Source organism: Trachinotus anak, unplaced genomic scaffold (assembly GCF_046630095.1).
Source record: "Trachinotus anak isolate AG129_WGS33_773 ecotype Australia unplaced genomic scaffold, CSIRO_AGI_Tana_v1 ptg000014l, whole genome shotgun sequence".
NCBI classification, from domain to species: domain Eukaryota; kingdom Metazoa; phylum Chordata; class Actinopteri; order Carangiformes; family Carangidae; genus Trachinotus; species Trachinotus anak.
In genome coordinates, this window is record NW_027273865.1 from 7,206,135 (window position 1) to 7,226,477 (window position 20,343).

The 20,343-nt window shown below is 40.7% G+C and overlaps 1 protein-coding gene across 10 annotated transcripts in view; it reads right to left on the reverse strand.

Moving 5' to 3' along the window:
• tenm4 (teneurin transmembrane protein 4) overlaps positions 1 to 20,343 on the reverse strand; it is a 150,701-nt gene that overhangs the window by 21,287 nt on the left and 109,071 nt on the right. For 7 of the 10 annotated variants that reach the window (XM_071496278.1, XM_071496274.1, XM_071496283.1 and 4 more), the window contains 8 exons: positions 18,555 to 18,816; positions 16,878 to 17,145; positions 16,630 to 16,773; positions 13,693 to 13,942; positions 13,285 to 13,305; positions 9,602 to 9,834; positions 8,633 to 8,787; positions 2,104 to 2,981 (listed from right to left, as the gene is read on the reverse strand). In XM_071496278.1, coding sequence (XP_071352379.1) covers positions 2,104 to 2,981; positions 8,633 to 8,787; positions 9,602 to 9,834; positions 13,285 to 13,305; positions 13,693 to 13,942; positions 16,630 to 16,773; positions 16,878 to 17,145; positions 18,555 to 18,816 — 2,211 coding nt within the window. The remainder of the gene's footprint in view (positions 1 to 2,103; positions 2,982 to 8,632; positions 8,788 to 9,601; positions 9,835 to 13,284; positions 13,306 to 13,692; positions 13,943 to 16,629; positions 16,774 to 16,877; positions 17,146 to 18,554; positions 18,817 to 20,343) is intronic. The other 3 variants (XM_071496275.1, XM_071496277.1, XM_071496284.1) reach the window with 1 other exon arrangement.

The following is a 20,343-nucleotide window of genomic DNA, read 5'->3' on the forward strand; positions in this document are numbered from 1 at the left end:
TAGCAGATGTCTTTTGTGTTGTGTTTTGTTCTGTGTGTTGTGTCTTTGTATCTGCATTCATCCAAATTAATTTTGATCTGCTAGCTGCAGGACTTAAGCGTACATTAATTAATATGGATAAAATGTTGAGCAGTGCACTTTGTTGAGCAGAGATAAATGGAGGTTCCTTTTCAAATCTGATGGTAGCAAATTATGGTTTCGACCCTCAGGTGGTGAGGTGACCTTCAAAGCTAATTATTCAAGAAAAAAAACAACCACTCTATTCAGTCTAAATGAAACATAGATAATCTAATTTGCTTGTAGGAAAGTATGAGGTCATTTTTTAATTCTAAGGAGAAAAACTGGAAATTGGATTATATTATTATTATTTTAATTATAATTATAAAAATGACAATACAGTTTTTTCATGTTATCTATACCATATTTCTCATATAATACCTAATTATATAATGAATTTTATTAATGCCTTATATAAAACCTAATTATGTTCTGAAAGAGTATTTTGTACTGTTTCACCTCTTTGTTGTGGTGCTGGATTTAACAGTGTCATCTTACTTTTCCACTATAAATGCAACATACTGTATGTACTAAAGGCTTAAGCCCTATGTTGACACTTTGTCCTTTTACCCAAAGCGCTTTATAATTCGCATCTCGTTCACACACACACACACACACACCGTTGACAGCGTGCTATAGGGAGCAATTCGGGCTTCAGTGTCTTCCCTGAGGACACTTTGACACGTGGACAAGACGAACTGTACATCAACCACCAACCCTGTGAGTAGTGGAATACCTGCTATCCCCCCTGAGCCAAAGGCAAACAATGATCCAGTTCTTGAATAATATGTGTACACATCACAGTATTCCTATTTCCATATTTCTAAGTCTGTTATAAAATGATACATGTGTAGTTCAAACATCCTGAAAGTGTTGAACTTGTTTTCTGTGTTATAGTGTGATAAATTTGGAACATCTTGAACATCCATTGTTTGTCTTTCACCTTACAAAAGAGGCTGTTTGTGTCTATGGGGCTATGCTATGTCTCTCTTTTCTTTACATGATGGGATGAATGCGCTCAGACTTTATAAAAACAGCAACTATTTTACAGAAAGTCAAAGAGAAATAATTCGAAATTCCAACCACCCACTGGATTTGTTTAAGCCGTAGGCAATTCACTCTACCTTGAGAAATGCCTATGCATGACTGCATTGGTGCCATTTTCGCTGCATCGTTTTTTCAGTACAACCGTCTCAGATGACAACCAAATCAAACACAGGTGATAAATGTCTACTCAGATTAAACACAGCGTCTGATTATGTGTCAGAGTGTTATATTCCTCCAGCGAGGTATAACAGATGTCTGACCAGCCAATCTGCTTAATCACACTTTTTGGATTGACATCCAGTTAGCACAGTATCCCTTGGTGCAGTATATTAAGCTAAGGGACAGATTGCACCATTGAAGTCACAAGAACACGAAATCCTAAGCTCAAATGCTGCAGCATGTGGGAGTGTTTTCAACTGTTCCCTCACAATGTGCGGTTTGCCTCAATCAATGAGTACCTCTGGCTCATCTATTATGCTTATATTCTGCCTGGTCTCGCTGCAGGCCCACTGGTAAAATGTGTTTGCCAGCAGATATATGTTGTTCCTGTACCTTACGACTCTAAACAAGCGATGGTCTGCAGTCTGTCACTACAAGCAAGGGTGCAGATGAGTAACATATCGTGCAGTAATCCTATTTGGTATGATAACAGCAAATAGGATTACACCCATACATCCACAGGTCTTGTATTCTGAGTGGCACAGACATCCAGGCATACGAAAGTAGTTCATGTGCCAATAAACTCAGGTGTCAAAGAACCCTAAACATTCACTCACCAAAGCATCTTAGCATTTAGTGCTACCACAGATACAGAGCTTCCAGTTCAGATCATCCAGGAATTACTTTGTACAAACTTTATTTTGGATTTAAGAGATTTAACAGATCTATTTAGTTGCTCTCTGGGGTAAAGCCCTAATCTATAATCAGCTCAAGTAGGATCCAGACTCTGATTATAAGGATTATAAAGGTGTTGTGCAAATGTTTCTTTAAATGACTTACTCAAAGAAGGTTGTCCATCCATTTTCATTCGTCTTAGTTGCTAGAAGTCCTGAGCTTCCATGGTAGGTCATTACGGCTAGTTCTTGACCCTGGGCGGCGACAGTTTTAAGGGCGTTGTTGGTGCCAATGGTGAACCAGAAGGTCTGTCCATCAGGGACCATGAGCCACAGAGGCATTCCTGTTGTGTCTCGTCGGATGATCACTGTATTCTTGTTTTTATCAGTAATGCTGCTCAGATCCCCTGCTCCAGTGTAGGTCAAATTGTAGAGGTGGTCTCCTGTAGTCAGACTTTGTGTGAAAATGTGGCTGCCGTTAGAGTCAAACAGATAGAGTTCATCATTAATGGGAGAGGACACCTCATACATGCTGAGGGGATTCAGATAGGGCTTGTTTTTACGCACATAGCGGATACGAATGTTGCCCAGATCTGCTATGTAAAGTTCTCCATCTGGACACACTGCCAGGGACGAGGGTGCATTCAGCTTAGCATCCTTGGCATAGCCTTCATCTCCAGAGTAGCAATCACAGTTGGCATCATTCTTACAGTCACAGCCACTTGGTGCCCCTGCAACCAGGGAAATCTCTCCATTGGTGGACACCTGTCGTACTCTGTTTATTTTCTTTTCGTCTGACTCAGCAATGTACAAAATGCCATTGTGGGACACAGCAAGGGCGTTGGCGGACTCCAGGGTGGCATGGATAGCCACTTTGCTCATGAGGAAATGATCAATCCCCGGCACTTGGCAGTGCATAGGCCTGCCTGCTACAATACGGACTTGATGGTTTTCCGAGATCTGGAGTACCACATTGTTGTCCAAGACATACAGGGAGTTGTCCATGGGACTCACTGCCAGGTCTGTGGGCCACTCAAGACGTACCTATGAGGAAAAAACACACCACAAATATCAGCTTCAGGTCACAAAACAGACCATGCTCTTATTGATCCACACATTTTTCACTTTATCAGAGGGAAACAGTCCCTCAAGGGAAGAATCGTTGAAAACTGCTTACAAAAAAGATAGGCTGCTGTGAAAAAGGTGGGCTATCTCATAGTGTACGTTGGAAGGAAAAACATTTTTTGAAACGATTTATTATCCGATAGGGAGAAAAAGAACGGCTGGTGTGCTGTTAAAAGGACAGACACAAAAACATGAAATTTAAGATCAAAGATGATAAGAGTAGTTGTGAGGAAGGGCAGAGAGAGGGAAGATCATTCAAATGATCAGATTAACTGAAAAAACACTACAACTACAATTGATCATGAGAACTCTGGACACCTAAGGACTGGGCTTCTGCATCATTCACCTCTACCGAGCCAGTGTTTTTCCTTGCTTTGGGTTATTAATTTTGTAATGACAAGAGATTGCATGAGTCCTTGAAAAGAAACTGGAGCACATTTACCAAATGAAAGTCTAGCCTGCCTCTGGCCTCCCAAATTATGACTTATTGTTCTGCTAACAATGTATCAGGCTTTTAACAAATTGGAATGATTGGATTCATCCAATTTACTGGTCTCCCTCTCACTTATGATACCAGAGGGATCTCTTAGGAACATAATATGAAGTGCCATATTTCAATAGAAGCCTTGGAGCACCAACAAAAGAGACTGATTACAACCTGGACTATAATACAAAGACAGGTTCAGATTTTAGGCCACTTATTAGATAAGAACAGCCTTAGACTTGTTTTGAATGCTTTGTCCTACATCTGGAAAATGGGAAGGTGAATGAATTTATGTAGTTTGTAACTAAGGTTGACTAATTTGCCATAATGACCTTGAAACACAGATTGCATAAATCTTTATCACTAAAACTGACAAAGTCTCCTGATCATCAGGTCATGTGTAGATTAACCTAAAAAACATTGTTACCTTGACCATCATATCATATTCTGTAATGATGTGTTTTGTAAACAAAACACTTTAGGTAAGCCAAGTGAGTGGACAGCTAAAGGACATGCAACATATTGAGTGAGTGAGTGTGTATTATAGTAAAAAGGTAAATATAGATGCGCTTTAGCCATGAAATGGACATCTACCAACTTACTGTGCGGTTAAACAATGAATTCACCCAAACTTGTTCAATAAAAATGCTGGTTTTTGACTTGTGAATTCAAAAACTTGATGGTTAAAATAAGGGAAATGGTTTCTGCTGATACATGTGGAAAGAAGTCTAGGCTGACTCATTACATTTAACCTCATTTGACATGATTCTCTGCATCACAAAGCACAAAGCACAAAATATAGGGGTCCTGACACACAAAACATAAAACTCAACAGAAAACAGTGTTGCAGTTTGCTAAAAGGTAACATCAAGCCATGTTTTGCCTTTTATTTTCCTACTGCACACATTCTTAATTTTCTAGATATTAATACTGACCGACAGGGGAGTCTATGGAGATGATTACTTGACTGTTTGTCGGCATTGGTCATGTTACTGAATCTCTGTAACTCCATACAAGCAAAGCATTTGTCCACCTTTGATTGAAAAACAGATTTGAGCATCACACACAGCTCTCATCCCATAAACCTCCCATCATCCTTCACAAAACGGAGGAGGTTTATATAATACTACATAACGTTGGCCACATACAACAAACAGGAGACTGGCAGTGGATACATGTCGTCTTTCAGTGAGCTGAAAATGCATTTACTTGGGAAATGAAGGGGAGACTTTCAATTTCTTAAAACCTATTTCTTGTCAACACTGGTGGTTAAATATTTCATGAGACAGAGTGTGGAGTGGCTCGTGGGAGCTGCCTGTAAGGAGGTTTTCACGCCACTCTGACTGATGAGGGGATATTTCCCGAGCTGCTGTCCCATATGCTGTAACCCGATCATACCCTCCCCTTCATACAATGGGGCAGCTGTCAGTATTGCCTGCCTGACACAGCCACCAGCAAAAAAACTCAAAATGCGCTCATCAGCTGAGAAAGTGAACCATGGATTTGCAACAATGCAACACATAACTATTTTTAAATATATTTGAACTTGCATTAGAACTATGATGACATTTTCCATTAGCAATCTCTTCACTCAGACCAGCATGATGTCTGTCTGAAGAAGAGTTATATGTCATTATTTGAAGTCCGTCTTATATTTGAATTGAATGTCACAGTCAGAGCCTTGATAAAGCTTTCTGAAGCTGCTAACATCCTTGAAATACGTTTAAGTGATCTTGTTTTAAGACATGGTTTCCCTCTATTTGAGTTTGAACTCAGCAGGGGATATGGAGAAGATTTTCAAGACTTGAAACAGAAAATGGAACAAATTTTTGAAGCATCAAGGCCTTGGTATAAACAAATTAAAATTCTTGAATGAGGTCAAACTCTTGCTCTTTTGAATGATAATAAAAAAGTTCAAAGAAAGAAAGGTTAGAGATGCACATCGAATTAAGAGTGATTTTGCCGCAGTGTGGTTCCTGCACAGATGGCATGGCAAGAAAACAATGACCCCATCAGAGGTGAGAGACATATTTGACATCAATTTTTTTTTTTGCCTTAGCCAGCTGACGTAGAGCAAAAGTAATGACCACTATGATGAGCCTTGCCCAAAGAATCTCTGGTCCTAAGTGAGGGGTTGGGGAGTGTTTGAAGTAGGAAGCTACAGATGGATGACAAATTAAAGGAAAAACCTGAATAAATGGGTGAAGAAACATAACAAATGCAGATTCTTACATACATACATAGGTGCAATGCATAGTACAATTAATCAATTAACATCCGATCATGCTCTGTGACATGTATAAACATGCTAATAAGGCCCAGCTGATTCTGATTTTGTGTCAAGATGCCAAGAAGAAAAGATATAAGAGACTCTGAAAGAGGGTTCATTGTTGGGGCACAGATGGCAGGAGCTTCAGTCACAAAGACGCTCAACTGGCTGGTGTTTTAATAGGAACAAAAGGACTAAAGTGACATCTGCATTAAGAGCTATGAGAAAAACATCAGAAAATAGGGTCAGAAATTGTGCTTGACAGTACATTTGATGACTGTGATGCTTGTACATAAGTGAAACATGTAAGGAAAAACAGAAGAGCAGCAGAATGTCAATGCAGGACGTGTGAGCAAGAAAAGTCTGTTGACAATTACATAGAGAGGGATATTATAGTAGGGCTGCAGTGCATAAACCTCTCATTACAGAGATGAATGTACATTTAAGAGTTCAGTGGTGCAAAAACCATAGACACTAGTCTACAGAGAAATTGGAAAAAGTGATATGGTCAGATGAGTCATCAGGTGGGTGAGTGCATGTGTGGTGTTCAACAAGAGAATGGTACAGGCCTGAAGCTTTACCCCGACAGTGAGAGGATCTGGTGGCTCTATTATGGCGCAGGAGGCATTTTGCTGGCATGGTTTGACTCCATTTGTCTGGGTAGGGTCGCTGGAAATCAATATCAAGTTGTTTTGAGTGATCACCTTTATCCTATGAAACATTTCCAAATGGGAGTGGTCTCTTCCATGTTAACTCCCCACCACCATCATCAAAATACCAAATGAGGGAATATCCTCTGGAAGAACGATGTTCATCCCATCAGTTCAGTCCAGAGACCGATGCTAGGGCTGATTAAAGCTGTTCTGGTGGCTTGTGGTAGTTCAACACATTAATAAGACACTTTATGTTGGTTTTTCCTTTAATTTGTCACCCGTCTGTATGAATTTTTAATGGATGCTTTTTACTGTCTGAGTGTCTCTGGCAGTGCTTGTGTGATTTGTCATCGTTGTGGAGCTGCAGACAGTCTCCCTGTGTCTGCTCTGCTGTGGAATTGGGATGGTGAGCATCTATAGGCGCTTGTGTTTGTGCAAGCAGGGGTTGTGGGGGGGATGGAGTTCCCTCTGGGGCTGGAAATGGGCAGCTGGAGGCTTTGCTCCCTCCACTGAATACATTATTTCACACACACAAAAAGCCTCTCTCCACTGGCATCTCAGACCCCTCAGGACCTGTTTGATAATTGTACTCAATAACATACACGATGGAGCAAGAAACAAACTAGTGCATGCACATGCAGCAGGGCTGAGACATCAATCAAATCTTATCATTAAAGCCCATGAATGCTCTTTTCACAGGAGTCAAACTAAAACAATTATAGATCTTGTAGACAACACACAACACATACACTACATAAGTGAAGTTTGGATTATAAATTGCTGCTTTGTCAATTATGGCAGAAAAAAAACTCTAACAAGTTAGGATGAAAATTATAATGTGAGGAAAACACAGCCATGCAATGGCAGCTGAAATATGCAAAAAGTCTGTCTCGTCACCTCAAAAGCGGGGTCACTGCACTAGAGAGTGATGTGACCTCAGTGCAGTGTCCTTGCCTGGGGGATGTGTCCTGTCTGGTGTAGCAGTCTGGTACATATGAGTGCCTATGTATGTGTGTGTATGCATACATGGGTTTGCGTGCATCACTGAACGTGTGTGTAAGAATCTAGAGAGAGTAAGGTTATAGGTCATCCTTATCATCCCCCTACAGCTATAGGTCATCGGCCCTCTGCATTTGGGGATGTGTGGTCACTTGATGCAGACATAAAAACTCTATAGTGGACTACAATTCCACCTCTGGTTTCAGTCTGGCTCTTTACTCTGGTGCTGTTATGTTTATTCCAGTTCCTCTGGGTTCCCCCAGTTTGGACTGAGTCCAATTAACTGCTCATTTTCATTTTTTATTTGTATTTGCTTGTTAACCATAAGATGATTTAAATTTTGTAAATCAGCAGGCTGGCACAGCTGTGTTTGGAGCTGCTTTCCTGAATTCATAATCTTGTGGACTAGTGAAATCCATCTCAGTGAATCCACACCATCCTTAATTTAATGAATTTAACATCCTACTCGATGGTCAGAGGTGCAGGTTTTGCAAAAATTAGGTACAACGTGTTAAAACTTTAATATATTCTACATGGAGTAAACACATTATTCAAATATACCCCAAGCTGCCTCTTAGTTAACTGCACAGACTAGAACTTTGTCTTTCTTCTTATTTTTAGTTTTTTACATCACTTGGACTTATTGTTGTAATTTGGATTATATGCATAGTGTTTTCACTTTTTCAGGTATTCTACTGTCATATTGTATTTTCATGTTTTTTTGCTACATTTCTGCAAAAGAAATTTCCTCTTGTGGGATAAAAAAGATCTGAAAACGTAAACTATTTCAGTCATCAGCCTTTATCATTCATGACAGGTACAGAATCTTTACTGACATGGGCTCAAGTGAACACAGGAAAACGGCATTCAGTCTGAAAATTGGCAGTGGAGTCCCAACAGAGTGCTAAATGCCTGTAAGCTCTAACTGTCTTCCTTTGTATCCTTTGCAAGTCCCATGAATCTAAAAACTGGCATCATGCAGCCAATAAACAAATGGGTATAATAACTAAACTGATGGCTACTGGACCCAGGCTAACAGTTTCAAGCTACTGAAACAAAAGCTCTCATGGAGACGAAAGCATCCAGGAGATCAGGCCAGACAAGGACACTGGAGTAGGTCGAGAGACAGGAAAACACATGCGGGCTGCGTAGGTCAGAGGTGTACCTGAGAGATGTCCATCACAGCATCACAGCTGAGAGGTCGGGCAGAGGTCAGGTCATTGAAGCCCAGAAGAGTTGAGATGATACCATTCTGATCAATTCTGCGAATCATGGTCCCATCCACAAAGAAGATTACACCGTACTTATCCACTGTAATGCCTGCAGATAAAATATCCATCAGTTCTTTTGTTTGTCTGTGACTTAATGTGAGGACAGAGCACCACTAAATGACAATTTAAGGCTATTTGCTACGATGAAATTAAGGACTAATCATGGCAATGAAAACTAATGCTACAATTGATTTATCTAATCAATAATGGAGAACAATAGAAACATCAAAATGGATGAATAGTACTGTAGGCATTGATTCAATTACCACTAAAATTTCATCAATGCCATCTCTTTCTCTTTTGCTCTCTTAGCCTCGAGCAGCAATGAAGCTGAGGATACTAAATTTAGCTATGCACTCCATGTTTTTTATTACATCAGGCTCTGACAAACAATATTTAAGCACCTATGAAGATCTAGTCTACAGCAGTCAGAGCAAAATGCTCTACGTGAATGCAAACTTGGACTATATATGTTGCATACTTCAAAGGGACTGGGGCCTTATTTCAGTATATATGAATCACAATTTCATCCCAGTGGAGGACAACAAGTAAGCATGTGATCTAATGACTCATGCATCATCCAAATATGAAAGCAACATGAATAAGAAAAACACGTGGAAAGGCACGCTTTAAAAATTACATTCAGTTTTAAAATAACTGAAGCTAGTGAGCTACATGTATATAGTGAAAGGGAGAAGAGAAGAGACATGAATGTGTGAAAGCTGAAGAATAAATTGATCTAGCCCCTGGGACCACTGTCTTCAACAATGCAGCAATCTAGTCTATTTTAAAAGAAAAGAGAAAAAATAAAAGACCCTAACTGACTACACGCTACATTGATTATGATAACATCCATTTATTACCTCTGGGGTTGGTGAGAGTGGCCTCAACAGCCTTTCCTCCATCCCCGCAGCGAGTGTCATCGTATGGGAGACACTGGTCGCCAGTGCCTGCCACCAGCTCCAGATTCTTGGCCACATCTTTCACAACATTCAGGGATTTCACCTTGAACACCTTCCTGCTGCTGGTGTCTGAAAGGTACACAGCACCGTTCACTGGACTGGTGGCCAGGTAGTACTTATGAGCAGGGCTGTTGCTGAGAGAAGGGAAAAGAGAGGAAGACGCTCTGGTCAATAAAGCTGTGAGGGCTACAGTGCTTTCAATATGAAACATTGTGTAATACAATTAAAATGGATTCAAAAGCCATTTAACAAGTCAATTGGGCACAATTACAGTTTAAACCATGGACATGGAAAAAGAAAAATAGAATGAGATTAAACATGACAAAATGGTGGGGCTTAGAATTCATCTACAATACAGTCAGCTTAGTTCAAAATCTCTGCTGTCAAAAGAGATGGATACTCCACTCAAGGAATATATGTGAGAGACATATACACAGTAGACATGTGAACATGTGAAAATACCGTGTAAATATATGAATACAGATCTCTACCTTCGTTCAAATCGTTGAAAAATAGTAAAGTTGACAGGGATACATATTTAGGAAGACAAAGAGAAATGAGGGTCTAGTGGGATTCAGTCACTGGGGTACATTGGATTCTTTGACAGAGATCCTAATTACTACCCCATCCCTGACCCAATAAATCTCTGTGGTATCATCTGAAAACAACAACATGAAACCACAGTTCCTATACTGTAGCTGCAGCCTGGTTATTGCTAGAAGTACAAACAAGTGTGTTTTCTGTTTCCCTTGGGACTTTTTTTTAGAGAAACACAAATGTACTGCAATCCAAACACATTATGCATCCATCAGGCAGAGATTCCAGCACAGAGAAATATCCCATTAAACTCCCAACCCAGTCAACAAAGTAATCCCTCACATCCACAGGAGGTTGCCCAACCCAACACTCAGACAAAAGAACCAAATATAGCCAATACTGCTGTGGCAGGATGCATGCAATCTACTGGCATACTCCAGTCAGGATAGGTGTCAGAAAGCAGAGAAAACAAAGATAACTGTAGGCAAATCCATAGTAGTACAAACAGAGTGACAGAGAGGATTATTTCCAATAAAAATCTCTGCTTGCTTCTAATAAACACATGAGCTTCTGCTGGAAAATCAAAGGATGACGAGCCCAAAGGCAGCGTATATACTTCTGGATACGAGAGGCTCTCAGCAGGACTGATCCTTTTTTGATTTTACAAGCTTTTCAATGCTCCTGTAAATACAGTACATGGCACAAATGGTATAAAGGTCAATTCTCTACAGTTCTCACTCGCATGAAAAACAGTTGACTGATCTCTTTCATCTTCATACATATTAGATGATTAACTGATTGTCTGAAATTGCATCAACAACAATTTGGCTAATCTAACAAATCGATTAATTATTTAAACATGTCAACCTAAATATTTGCTGGTTTCAGCTTTTTCATATGTAACAATTTGCAGTTTTTTCCAGTTGTACATTTCATCATTGCAAATTGAGCATTTTTGAGTTTTTGACAAGGAATTAGCAATTTTGTGGTTAGTGCCACCTTAAAGATGACCGGAGTTATCAGGGCAGGATACAACACAGTTCTGCCAGACCTGATAAGCATTATGTAGAAACCTGTCAGCAGGATGTCATTCAAAGTGGATTAAGACAGAATTTCAACTATAACCTTGAGGGTTTTTTTTTTCGAGCTTGTGGTCGACATGATGGTGCCAAAGCTTATATTTTTATAATACAAGATCACAAGACCAGTGGGTCTGTGGAATTGTCAACTCCAGTACATAATTTTAAATGACAATTGACCTTCAGTGAATCAGTGATGACAGCACACGGCAGCAAACCTCAGGCGCACATGTCACAATCAGGCCAGAGACCAAGTTGACTGATATGTTGGTTTATAGTACATTCCAGGTACAGGCGGCTGGCTTAGGAAAACTACTGCTGTCTTAGAGTAGATCAGTTGCAAGTCTCAATAACTGGATTCTGCTTTGTATTCTATCTGCCATGTGCAATCGGCTGATACCTTATCAGCTCCTAGTTGCATGTAGAACAGTTCTGGACCCCCATAGTGTTTGAAACTATAAGGCGTTATTCCCTGACCTTGAGCTATGGCCATATCCTCCATCTACAGTATATTCACTGACAACATCTAGTTTGTGGAAGATAATTGGATTTTGCTGCATGCTGGCGTGGCAATGGAGGGAGTGTGGTTGGAGTGGATGGGGACATCTTTAGTAGGGGGGTCAACTAACATAGCAGTGAGATCACCCACCACCCAGCACTATCGCTAGCTCACACATGAACAGGAGGCAGCCACCCGTTTTATACAGACACATGCTGTGTTTTCCAGGATAAATCTCCTTTTTAATATGCAAATGCGTTTGGAGTACTGAGGCCAAGGAGACAGAGCTTTGACGTTTCTCTAGTCTTGCTCTAGCAAACAGAGTGAATGTGTATATGGGTTGTATAAGTTAGAGTACATGAGCGTACTGAGCAAAGGCATTTGAGATGTAAAGACTGAGAACAGATAGTTAAAGAGACAGAAAAAGCAATAGAGAGCTCCTGAGTGTTTTGTTAATGTGGCCATTCTTGAAAATAGAGGCCAGTGACCAGCATCACTAGTCTTTTCATCCTCACTTGGACTACATGTTCCCCTGCTGAAGTCATGACCCTCTGATAGAAAATCAATCAGTAGCCCTTTTCCTGAGACATGGTATCTAAAGACAGCAGACAGAGATTCCCCTCACTGCCTCCTGCCATGAAAAATTAGGTCTCTGTATCGTAAGCCACTGATAAAATCTACACTGAGTCGCTATTTCAGGAGGGTCACCTAGCTTTGTACATAAAGCCTTTATGAAACTTCATCATATTCAGTTTTTCTGTTGACACTGTCAGGAAGGTGTTGATTTTATTCTGTGACAAACCATTATTTAGGGCACCTTTTACTTTTCAGTATAATTCAGTTGAAAAAACACCATAAACTACAGTCTCCTGATGGCTATAGAATAACATTAACATTTCTCTGACACTGCCAACAGAAACTGATGATGATGCATGTCAAAAAGGTTGGATTTCTTGCAGTGCGGCTGTGCTGGATTGCAACAAGGTGGATTGTAGCAAGGTGTACCTAATAAACTGGCAATGCAATGCATGTTCTATATCCCACTGATAATGATGAGATTCCTTGACAGATTGCAAGCATATTAATTAAAGGGATATATTAAAAAGCATAATATTAGATTTACTCAATACTTAACACGTTTGAGGCTATTACATCAATTGTTGTATATCAGACAATGTAATTTGACGCCTGTTAAAAACCCTGAGGAAAAGTGCAGCCACTACTGAGTCAACAATTAGCTGCATTCTCTCTTTGCAATCACGCATACAGCTGCAAACACACTACTCTCCGCATTAATAAACCACTAAATCTACAGCTTTAAGCAAGGGTGAAAATTATGAGTCAGTATTTTCAGATAGGATCTTCTAGCTCACAAGTGGGTGTCTGAAACAGGCTCAAAAGGTCATTTTGACATCAAGTCTGAGGACTGTACCATTTCTTATATTAATTTAAAATGCTGTGCAGCTTACCTATGCCTGAAGTCTTTGTTTCTGTCAGTTTGACAAATGCAGCAGAAAATGAGAGAGGAAGAGAAAGCAGAGGAAATGTTAGTTGTTAGTGAGTAGAATTAATTAAAAGAGAGTCATGACAAAACATTAGTTTTCTTATCCACTCAGAACTGTCTTTGCTGACACGGACAGAGAAATTAATCTTCTCCACCAAACTCTTCTGTTAAGACCCCATTACATCCTCTTCAGCTTCTATCAGGGCCAAACTCCAGCTGATACAGGTGGATGAGAGAGGCAGGACCATCAATCCTGGGCCTTTGGGGCATTTCTGTCTATCTCAATCGACCTCAGTGGTTTATGACCTGTGTGCAAGCCCATCTGAGCTCCTGCTTCTGAGTGAATGTTAGTACGCTGCTACTCCTCTGTTACCTGAGCTCCAGGACGCTGGTGACATTCCCCGTGGTGAAAATCCTCCTCACATAGTTGAAGTCCCCCACATACAGACTTCCATCTGAGCCACAAGCCAGAGCCACGGGGGCCAGCAGCTTGTTTCCATCAGCGAGGCCATTGCAGCTGGGGCAGGAGATGCTGCGCCGGCGCCCGTTCCCCATCACACTGCCGATTACAGGTGGCTGCTGGGATATGAAGACGTTCTCCCCATTCCCCATGTGAAGAATACCTGATGAGGGCACAGGAAGGAAACAAGTAACACCTGCAACCTGTTTTGGTTGAGCAGTTTGGAGACTGTGGACTCTATTTTCTTCAAATTGAATGCAAGCAAAAACCCAATTGCAGACTTGGCTTGGTTAACTGGTTATGGCTAATTTTTTGCAGTTTTGGTAAGAGTTGGACTTGAACAACAGGCAGTTTTCTAATCATCATCGAAAGCAGCAGAGTGTTTCCTATTGAGCTGGGAAATAAATCCAGGCCAGCATCTCCCAAGAAAAAAAAAACTTCTTAGAGGTGTAATTATACAGCAGCCCAATAATGAATATACAGCATCAAAAATATGTTACCAAAGGAAGATGATGTCTCCTTTCAAGTTGAATTTACATTTTCACAGGCACTAAAAATCCTGTCCAAGTGTAATGATGTGCAGAAACCTATTTTACAATTCATTTACAAAAATGACATTCATGTTAGTTAGCATACAACTATGAAAATATAAAAAATGTTTTAACAGCTATAAACTGTTGAAAGTATACTTTTTTTACCAGTGCCTACAAAGGTTGCACCCTATTAGTCATATTTAGTTATGCTTACATGCATGTATTAATTCAGCTTCTGCAAACTCTTTATACAATTTACATCAATTTATTAGCTAATAGCTCCACATTTATCTTGTTTACACAACAGAAATTCTTTTTTAATTATACAGAGGAAATACTGTTTGGAGTTTTACTTGAATAAAAAATGTTGCTTAATTTCTGAAGCCGCTCAAGACTCATCCTGGTTCTGCCATCTACACTTCCAGAGATTTGCAAATCAATTTGGAATCTGTAGAGAACAGCTTTGCAGTCTGGTGTGTTGAGATGCACAGAGGGCTTTGTGAATAAAATAGGATGATTACTGCATGTTGCCCTGTTTCTGCTGGATGGATAACAATGCTCTGATGCTGCAAGTCCCTGGCTCCTCCTGATTGCCTAATGCAGTTTAAAATGTATAAAAGATGACAAATTTAAAATTAAGTGGAAGTCAACACACACGAGAATCCAATGTGATTTTGAACAGGTGTGTGTGTGTGTGTGTGTGTGTGTGCGTGTGTCCGTGTGTGTGCATCTCCACCTATTTAAGCCATGAAAACTGTTCTGTGCGCCCGTGTTTGAGAGGTGGACCTGGCTGATGGAAACACAGGCAAGATGTCACATCACAACCAAAAAGCTCTTGGCACGAGTGGAATCTCTTGGAGATAGAAAATTGCCACACGAGCATAATCACAAAAAATTGACTGCCCCAATTAAAAATGGCATTGTGCCTGCCTTTCTACCTCCACAGGCTTGTGCATGAATAAATATAGAGGAGCATGAGTACAGTTCATGTGCAGGCGTTCAGGTATGCACCCACACACACACACACACACACACACACATACACATACATACACATACACACCATATTTCCATCAGTATTGCCAATCTACTTTTGGAAAATGTTCAGATATGTAAATGTAAAGATGTTCCTGCTGCCCAATCAATGTAATCTTATTTGAAATTCAGCATCTGCATGTCTGCAGTAGTTTTTCTGCCTCTGATTGTACTTTGTGACCTGAGTTCTTTGAGCAGCACAGCATTTGGTCTATCAGAAAAGATCAGCCAAGCATTCCTTCCCTGGGACATGATTTAATCTTAGGGACTGCTGCTGCTGGGAGTAACAGACTGATAGCAATTAAATTAGGGATGATTCTAAAAATGCTGGGCATGAACAAGACATGGATGTGCCAAAGTGGGGGTGGGGTGGATGTACTAGCAGTAGAGGTGAGTAGGCATGCAGCATGTAGCAGCTCTCTCCCTCTTCCGGACAGCATATTCAGACTCAGCAGGCTTAGTGTGACAGATCAAAGTGCCACCTTCCTGAGCAGTTTTCATATAAATATGCCTCATCTCCTCTGATGAGCCCTTACAAATACACACAGACTGTGAAACTGAGCTAGTGACAGTAGCTGCCCAAAGTTTTTCTCTCTTCATTCCTCCCCCTGCCTTTCAGGAGTAATTTGCTGGCAATAAGAAAATTGACCCCCCTCACCTAAAAATGGACAGCGGTAATACAAAAAGTCAGATCTATCTGGGGCTACATGACACTGCTTTATTGAAAAAGCCTAAAAGGCTACAGACAGGGAGGACAATTCAATGTTACCCTAAAAGCATCAATTTACGTCACTGGTTGGACATGGTGGTACTTATCTGCACTCGCACACATTCTGAATGAGGTGTATAAAATGCATTAAGGAATGGAAAACTTGAGGCTTGCACCACAAAAATGTTTCCATCTTAACAAATCTCAAAATCAGTTATTGAATCCTTTGAGATTTAAAACAAGTATAATAAACCTGCTCGTTAAGTGAGTTTGTTTACAAATCTAAATTAAATCAATTAAGTGTTGTTACATGTGTTATTTTCCTGATATTAATATAAAGTAGTTGTCTGCATTATGCCAAAACAAATTCTTAGAAAATTCCAGAAAATACAACTGCACTGGAACAAATGTACAAATGTATTTGTCTCACTGTGCTAGTTTTAAAATTTGATGGATTAAATAAGTTCAAATGAAGATTTCTTGCAGTATAAAATTACCTTTAAGTAGGTGTTTTAATGCATGAATGAACTGGCTGAGAATAGGAATTTAAAAAGAAATTAGGAGCTGACTCACCACTCTGGATATTTAAAGCATGGTGCTTGTCTACAGTCCATCCTCCAAGTTTGGAGGCTGTGGTTTCGTAGCCCTGTAGAACAGCAGTCCTCTTCTCCCACAGAATAAGGTCTGGACATGACTCATACTCAAAACCCACAGATACTGGAGAAAGAAGAAAAGATGAAGCAAGCATCAGTCAACCAAATGGGTTCTGGATGAAATAAGTGAAAATACGCATTATACACAATATATACTTCCTCACTTACCAAAAGCTTCAGACAAGCCATAGACCTTCTGGCTGTAGACGTCAGCCTTGTCCCACACAAAGTCATACGCGAGGTTGGGGGCCGCAGGAAACCACTTTCTGAACAGCCTGCCTTCCACAGCCACCATGAGGTGAACCTTCATCAAGTTGAAAGGGATTGTGGAGTGGGTGAGGGTCACCCTTAGTATTGACTTGTAACCTGGGGTCCTGCTGCTTAAATAGGCCAGTTTCATATCTGTCCCTGGTATAGGTACTTCCTCCTGCAGGGACTGTGGACAAAAAACAAAGCTTATTAATATCAGGAAGACAACGTACATTTTTAAGCTAGCTGATGTAAGCTGTAAATAGCAAACTGGTTAAATATTATTTTCTACAGGGTTTATGGTACGAGGAATAACAGGTTGTGTTTTTTCACACAAGCTGTAAATTTGTCATTTTTTTAATGGCCACTATAACCTATTCTTCATAGCTTGTCCCCAACCAAATACATGGACCCAAGGGAAGATTAGAAACATCAATTAGAGGACAATTATACTCATTCATTAGACAGAAACCGAAGGAAGGATTTCTTCATTATGTACCCCAGTGAGTATTTTTCATAACTGATTTAATAATAGCAGGTCCTTCATGAGGACAATAGCCCTCCCTGCAATCCATATGAAAATGGCATCACAAGAGTGCCCTTGGGCTCAGAGCTTGAACAGTGTGATAATATGAAAACAAGTTTAGTAAAAGACAACGTTAAAGCCTGAGGTAATTTCAAGTGGGGTCAAACATGTAACCTCTCAATAATACAATAGTAGGTCAGCACTCAGACATTGAACAGTGTTCACATTTAGGATCGGGGGTGGGGGGGTAGCACAGGTTTGGTTGACCACCTCCTCCCTGCTCTAATTAAGTCACCTCTTGTCGCCTGTCTCCACAGTACAGAACAAATTGACAATTAAAGCAACTACCCAAAGCAACACTGCTCAGAGGACATGTCACTTATGATCTGTTTCTTTATAAATGTTCACAGAGTGTAGCTATGCCTGGTTAACTGGTCAGAAATCCCTTTAATATGGACAAATATCATTTGGATGATGTTCTTGTATAGTGCGCTTACAGCTCAAGTAATAGCAAAAGCAAGGCTGCTATAAATAGCCTGCACTGCATACTAAATTCACTGATATGCCATAAATCTTGTGAAGCAAACTGGGAGACAAAGTAATTAGAGAAGGGCACAGAGATGTCTGCTAGACATACAGTTGCCACACATTCAGCTGTACACTCAAGCCCATACAAGTGTGTGCTTGTAGCAACAAGACACATACACATGTAGACAGATACCAAACTATATACGGTCATAAAATATAAAAGCATATCCTTTCTAGTGGTGATTGTATGCTTAACCTGGGAGCCTGCAACCCAGGAGAAATTAAAAATGTCAAAGCTGTTTTCTGCGTGCCAGGTAATCATCATCACTCTGTAGTGAGACAGTACAATGCACATTGTAAATCGCCCAAGTTCCAGAGACCAATTACACTAGAGAGATAAAATCACAGGACTGCCCTGAGCCAGAGTTACTATTACACTTGTACTTGATGAATAGTCTTCATAGTCTCTCCCAGATGTGTGGCATGAATCATTTGGAGGAGAGACCCGTGTAGTTCACAACCTGCAGGGCAGTGAGGATCACCTGGATTTCGGGCACGATGGTCCCCCTTTCAGAGCAGGAGCCAGCAAATGCGGTGAGTGGAGCTGGGGACACCACAGGGCTAGGCCTGGTAAAGCTGCTGAGGTCACAGCTAGGGATGTCATTCTCCTCATGCCGCATGACGATGGTATCCATGACAAAGAAGCGTCCCCATGGCAACCAGAGAGTGTGCTCCTGGGTGATGAATGGAGCGCGCTCAAAGTGCAGGGCTATGGCTATGCCCCCATTGGTCACCAAGTCAAAACTGGAACACAGTCATATATAATTTCAGAGAGGATGAATGACAAAATATATACATATATTTCACCTAAATACATAAATACTGCATGTAATCTGTAGTGTGCTGAGGATTTAACTGTGCCAAGATTTGCTGTGAATATTATCAACATTTTTTAATTAAGTGTTGTTATAATAGATCAAACAATAATAAATTCTTTTTAATTTGTTTTAGTAAATGAAGCTAAGAAAGGATGCTGTTTCATTATTTAGCATTATCTTTCAGGCACACACAGGCTGAATATCCAAGAGGATGCTTTGATCACAATCTTAGTGGCACATATCTTAATTAATGTCACAATCTGTGGATTTTATTTGAAGAAAATGGTAGATGGATGCTTTGAGTTCACACATAACTGCTTCACCCCTGTGTGTGAGTGCGTGTGTGATCTACTGCTCCTGTGCTCACATTTATATGTGAGAGAGATTTGTGCTGCAGGATGGAGGCAGCCGCCACTTCTCTATCGATCCCTTAGACGAAGGCTGTCCACTCCAGCATCAGTCTAAAAGCCCTGCAATGCAATCCCATCTAGTGTTGCATTAAAGGGCCTCTGCCTCTGGACTGACCTGAGTGGGTCTCAGTAAACAGGAGCTTGGGCGATTTCATCACCTCTAACTGCTGCATGGTGACAACAGCATGTCTGCACCTGCACTGGACTTCTGCAGCTCTTGTCACATCTCTCTAAGAGCCAATTAGCACCTGGTCACCTGCAGGCTCCTGGGACAGGGCTCCATCGTCACACAAGGAGAATCTTTTCCAAATTACAGGTAAAGAAGCAGGTCCAAATAGTGCCCTGCAAACTAGGTAAGCTCCCTCTTGGTTTACGCTCCTATATAAAGAAGCTGCTCGGTCTAACTTCCCTTGAGGGTGAACATCTCATTGGCTGTGGCGATAAACAAAGGTTTGTTCCGCCCTTGGTGTTTTGCCCTTGGCTGGGTGTGAGTAAAGTGAGTTTGTCCAGCAGTGCGGAGGCTGCAGAGCTGATGGCGGCTCTGATAGCGCTAACCTTGTGCTGCCGTGATCCGTCACTAGCAGTGCAGCTGTAGCCAGTCAGTCTGCATGACACCTGGCTGGCTCAGGCTATGCATGCTCAAAACACTTCTGGACAGATACCCATGGGCAACGTGGCCAATCGATGATGGGATTCACTGGCTGTTATCAGTCATGACAACAGCCTTAAGCCATGTGACAAAACTTATTAAGCTACCTCCAACAGCCTTACTTGCTTGTGCCCTCAGGGAATGCATCGAGAGTTAACCCTGCCAATGAACTTAGACTGCCTCATACAAATTATACATAATCATCATTTCTCAGCCAATGTATATCTATAATGAACTGGGTGGTATTAAAGTGAATCATGGACACAGTAAAAGTTAGTAAGAATGAATAAGGGCTGTATCCTGCAGATGATAGGTGGTAGGCACTTCATGTATGATTGAAATGGACGAACACGAGGGCAAAAATATAAACAAAATAATCAAAATACTTTTTGTT